At 34.6% G+C, this 5,298-nt stretch overlaps 1 protein-coding gene across 2 annotated transcripts; it reads right to left on the reverse strand.

Moving 5' to 3' along the window:
• Window positions 1-410: 410 nt before the first annotated feature.
• LOC108671821 (N-alpha-acetyltransferase 40) lies at window positions 411-4,644 on the reverse strand. 2 transcript variants are annotated; one of them, XM_018159410.2, is made up of 6 exons: window positions 4,366-4,644; window positions 3,930-4,003; window positions 3,530-3,678; window positions 2,973-3,134; window positions 2,424-2,582; window positions 411-1,546 (listed from the first exon to the last, which is right to left on the reverse strand). In XM_018159410.2, the coding sequence occupies exons 1-6, from the start codon at window positions 4,397-4,399 to the stop codon at window positions 1,378-1,380; spliced, it is 747 nt and encodes a 248-aa protein (XP_018014899.1). In that variant the 5' UTR covers window positions 4,400-4,644; the 3' UTR covers window positions 411-1,377. The 2 variants fall into 2 exon arrangements, with proteins under 2 accessions (XP_018014899.1, XP_018014900.1); XM_018159411.2 differs by lacking the exon at window positions 3,930-4,003 and having other exon boundaries at window positions 4,292-4,644.
• Between the last annotated feature and the right edge of the window lie 654 nt (window positions 4,645-5,298).

A 5,298-nucleotide genomic window follows, 5' to 3' on the forward strand; every position in this document is an offset into this window, starting at 1 on the left:
CCACTGATTAACAGTCACGAGCTTTCTTCAAGTAGATTCCGTGTCCCACTCTCAAATGAAACTACAGTATTTTCTAATTATGAGGCTCCATGAGCGGGTTTATTGACCTTCAACACAGAATAGAATAGACATGTCGGCAATAAAGAAATAGGATTAGGTTAGCGTGCATTAGGCCGTTAGACATGTCGCCGATTCTTAACATCGAAAAACATTTACAGCTAGTTGCGGGTCTCGAAAATGCAACTCACTGCTTCGGTCTTGTTACTCAGAGCTGAAACCACTAGACTACTCTTCCCAGTTCCGGCTCACGTAGCTTCTCCCTTGACTTTGTCATCAATCAAATACTGCATTTAGACTTATCTACATGACATTTTACAGTCGTATATAAAATAATGGTAGTTAAAAGTTAATTAAGCACGAATGTAATCATCATGAATGGGCTACAATATTCAAGCTGACTGAGTCCAACAGAGCAGAAATTTGTCTGCGCTGCGTGGAGTAAAATCGCTCGTTTGGACTTATGTTATCATGACCGTTTATTCAACTTAGCTTCATTCATAACAAACTGGTATCGCGTTGGCTAATATCGTTAAAATTCAGCGAAACTGCCAGAAAAATCTTATCCGTCTATACCTTCCATGTTCTTACTTCTCAGAAAATATTCCGACAATGCGATTAAGGTTTTAACGTCAAGTTAGTTGGCGAAGTTAAATAAAGAACTTTGATTCCACCGCTGAGGTATTAAAGGGGCTACACTTCAAAACATTTAATTAATCATAAACCAAAATTAAATTTTTATACGCTATTAGAAACGAATTGAACTTCTCCCGCAGAGGATATCTAACTCAAAACGAAAAATTGTTTTCATTCGTGCGGATGCTATCGATAGTTAAATTGCCCATGATTAAGTAAAGCCTCTTCAAAGAATTAAATAAGAAGGTCTTTTCATATTACACAATTCTTAGTTTTGATTTTCTCTCAATGATTTTAGCAATAACAACATTTACGAAAGAATTTCAAGTACCTTACATACGTCATTGGTTAACATCTAGAACTCCTTTATCCGGCACGAAATTCTGGAAACCATATTTCTTACTTTTATAAACATAAAACAGCAGCGATAAAACACGATAAGAACATTTAAATTCAGTACGCTTATGGTGTAAATACAATTATACGAGCATGTCGCGTTAGAACCTAAATTTTTCTTATCATCTAGATATATACTATTGTTTCCTGCCATTCTTTTTTCTGCTCTCTGCATTTAATTAAGAATAAGTGAGATGCAGATCAAACTGATTCAAATTTTCTACTTACATATAAAATAAAATAATTATATTCGAGAATACTATGGCAAAAGAAAGCAGCTGAGATTTCCTATCTGTTTTGTTTACGTTTATCTTTGCCTTCATTTTCTTTATTTTCTCTGCACGCCAAACTGAGAATGAGGTAGGTGTCGGACTTGACTGGTGGTTCTCCAGCGTCCTCCTCGCTAGGAACTTGCGGGTCAGTGAGCGAGCACAGCGAAGTCTCGTCCACTCGATACCTGAAATTTAAAATACAAAAATAAGAATGCAATATGGAAATGTCTTACACGTGCATAATGCGACGTGACTAATCACATCATTTGGGAAGCAGACTACCAAATACACATCCCATTAATATGCGTTAAATTCAAGCATAAGCATGAATGGCGCTTGAATAATTTTGCAATTTTTGTAAAACCGGTCGAGTGTACACGGTAAAAAAAATAGCACCCAAACTATGAGTGGCCTACAGGTGAAAATTATTTTTACACAATTTATGTACGGTTTTTCGTGGAAAATAATAAAAACAATCACTCAAAAATAATTTACAATTAGAAAAACCTTGTCAAAACGTTAAGCTTGTCCAATCATGTCACAATTAATCACAACAAAAAATGTTTGCAGCAAGAGTGACCTCAATACTATGGCCGATATTGTTGAAACATGAACATTGATTGATCAACTGGCACTTCAGTTGACACAAGACCTCACAGGATGAAAAACATAGTTTCCGAACTTCATAGGAGAAAAAATCAAAGTGTCAAGTAATAAACCTCAAAATGTAAAGTTTCCTGAAACCCCTATATGTAAAGCTTCCTGATACAATCTTCCATTACCTAGATACCTGGCTTTCACATAAAAATCTCATTTTAGGCAAAAATCAAGTTATTACTGCAAGTTATTGCATTTTAGAGGAAAATAATTGTTGTAGTTCTATCTAAACAACTGCTAATGATAATAATAACACTCTCCAAGGTACAGCACAAAATTTTTGAACACTATAATTCTTAGCAAACTCAAGCAAAAAAATTTTTAAGATAAAGCTCCGGATCTTGACCAATCACAGGGAGCTTTATTGCGTGCACAAAGGACTCGTAATATCACTCTCGTCCTGACCCGAGTTCGAAGTAGAACTTGAGAGCCCTCTTGTTGTTCCTTCCGACAGTGAGCACAACTTTGCTCATGTTGGCTGCAAAGGCTATCCTGTGCAGTAGCTTCATCAGCAGAGCACCTAGACCTCCGCTCTGCAAACTTGATGTCACTTGCAGCTCGTAACTGCATCAAGAAATTACAAATACAACATCAAGTTGAAAATATACACAACCAACAATTCATAAACAGAAGTCAAACAAATAAATGAGTGTATTAAAATACTGAATTTGTATCACCATAGTGAATAAAATTCCCCTTGCTTCCATAATGTTACTTAGATTTTAATTCAAAACACAAATTTTTGAATTAATTCAAATGAATATACTCATTCTTTGATTATATCTTTATCTTTATATCATAATCATATATTCTTTATCTTTGACTACTAACTCACATGCATGTATGGTAGTGTTAACAGCGAAAAATGAAATGGAGGAGACACCAGTCAGTAAAGTGAGTAAACAATGAAAATTGTATATATAATTCATATATATATATATATAAGTCACACACCAGTAAAGAACGTGGCAGCCATAGTCCATATCAAATCTGAAGTGCGTGAAGCCAACAAGCTCCCTGGAATTCTTCTCACGCACAATAAGATACTGAGCAGCCTTGTGCCACAACTCATCACTTTTCTCAGAGTCCTCCCAGCCCCAGCCTGAGCTAATGTACCTGTTTAAAAGAAGGTTACAATTAGTATTTCTGAAATGAACATCATATATTTTCAGCCTTCCATTATTTCATCAAAGACCAAATTTTGGAAGCAACTGATTTAATTTATATAACTCATTTTTCATTACATTCATTCATAATTTAAAATTTCATACTGGTACTACATAGATTAGTATGAACAATTAAAAAAAAAACACTGATAATAGAAAGAACTTAGATGCATCAAATTTCATAGATAAAATATCTCTTCACTAAAGGGGAGATGCTATGGTGTGATTCTCCAAATGATTGATGGAATGTCCAATTCTGATTTAGCTCAAATGAAAAGCTCATCCAATGCATACTGCAACATAGCCAATAATTTAACAGCTTAATTTAAACAATGAGTAACTAACAAATCTTTCATGTTTTCTCTTGTTAGCTCCAGTAGCCAGTTCTTGGTGTCAGGATCAGCAGTGAGAGATGTGGAGTGCTCAACAATGTATTGGACATCTCCTATGTTGTGCACCACGGCAAGACCCTTGCAGAGACCCAGAATGTCTGTCTGAAAGGTGTGAAGGATATTATTAAGAATTAGCAAGTGAAAATTTAAGCTTAACAACAATAAAAATCCCTGACAGCAAAAAAACCATAGGTCAAGGCAAGTATCTAGTGACTGCCTGAATAGAATGATTGAAGGTTTAGTTTAGCTACTGTACTTCTGCCAATTTGATCAATTTGCCGCTCTAAATTACAGAATATATATATACCACAATTTCTATTTGAGTGTTCATTTATTTCATACAGAAAACTTACTATTTTATTAGCTTTCTCCACCAGCATTTTCTTGGCAGCAACTGGTAGGCCTTTATTTCTTTGGACACGACCACCTTTAATTGTGTTATGTAGCCTCAGTATTAGGCCTTTAATGCCCATTGACAAAATTTTTCTATGTCAAATAGTTTTTGAGTTGTGGGGGTTTTTGTAAAAAAAACGAAAAGTGGTCTAAGTTACCCCATTTTACGGTACCTCGTGTCTCGTGACTGCCTGAAAAGAATGATTGAAGATTTAGTTTAGCTATTTCTGCCAGTTTGATCAATTTGCCACTCCAAATTACAGAAAATATATATACCACAAATTCTATTTCAGTGCTCATTTATCTCATACAGAAAACTTACTATTTTATTAGCTTTCTCCACCAGCATTTTCTTGGCAGCAACTGGTAGGCCTTTATTTCTTTGGACACGACCACCTTTGTTTCTTGGGCCTTGCATGGAACGACTCATGGTTGAACAAAAATTTTCAGAGCTATTAAAAAGAGCAAGCAAAGACCATAAATTGGCTTAGACAAATAGCAGCAGTAACTGCGGTTGCAATTGAGAGCAGATATGAATATTAGAGGAATATAAGCAAGTAGGAGGTGGTCAAGGTACCTATATTGCTTGAATCTAAGTACCTAAAAAAATATAACACAGAAATGTAGAAAAAAAGTATAATGATCTCTCTGACGTGATAAAGAAATAAAAGTACCGGTCTCTGCAGAAGTAAAAGTTTTTTTTTTTTTTAATTTGCAACAAATTTATATACCTATCTAAGACTATATAGCTACAGGAAACAGGGTTTGGACAAAATAAGGGAAATGCAAGACATTTTGAGATTGCAATTTTTGAACATGTTATAAACAATGAAAATATGATATTTTAATGTTTTATTGTTGCTGGTAATTGATCTTTTATCCTTACACAGATACTTTTTAGTAAATTTTTGTGTCTATAGCCTAACCTATAACCTATAAATGGCAAACCTCTCTGACTTTCAAAGAGGCCAAATTGTTCATACCTACCAATATGGCAGGAGCTAGTGTGAAAGAAACTCAACAAATGCATGGCATTTCTAGAGGTACTGACACTTGTTATTGGTATCATTTTATTGAAGTTGTATTGAGATTGAGCTTCTTATTGTATACAAATAAAATTATGGGATTTGTGGCTCAGTAATTAAATTTGCTATTAATTTTCTCTTTTGGCTGTAACTCCTCAAAAACTTTCACAGATAGACATTGTTACATACTAGTAATAGGGGAATTCACTAAGTATGGCAAGTTTTGGCGAGGTAGTGAATTTCACTTGTAAAAAAGCATGAGAATATGGGGAAACAACTTATATGATGAATTAGTAGCATTAAC

The sequence above is a fragment of the Hyalella azteca genome, unplaced genomic scaffold (assembly GCF_000764305.2).
Source record: "Hyalella azteca isolate HAZT.00-mixed unplaced genomic scaffold, Hazt_2.0.2 contig4805, whole genome shotgun sequence".
NCBI classification, from domain to species: Eukaryota; Metazoa; Arthropoda; class Malacostraca; order Amphipoda; family Hyalellidae; genus Hyalella; species Hyalella azteca.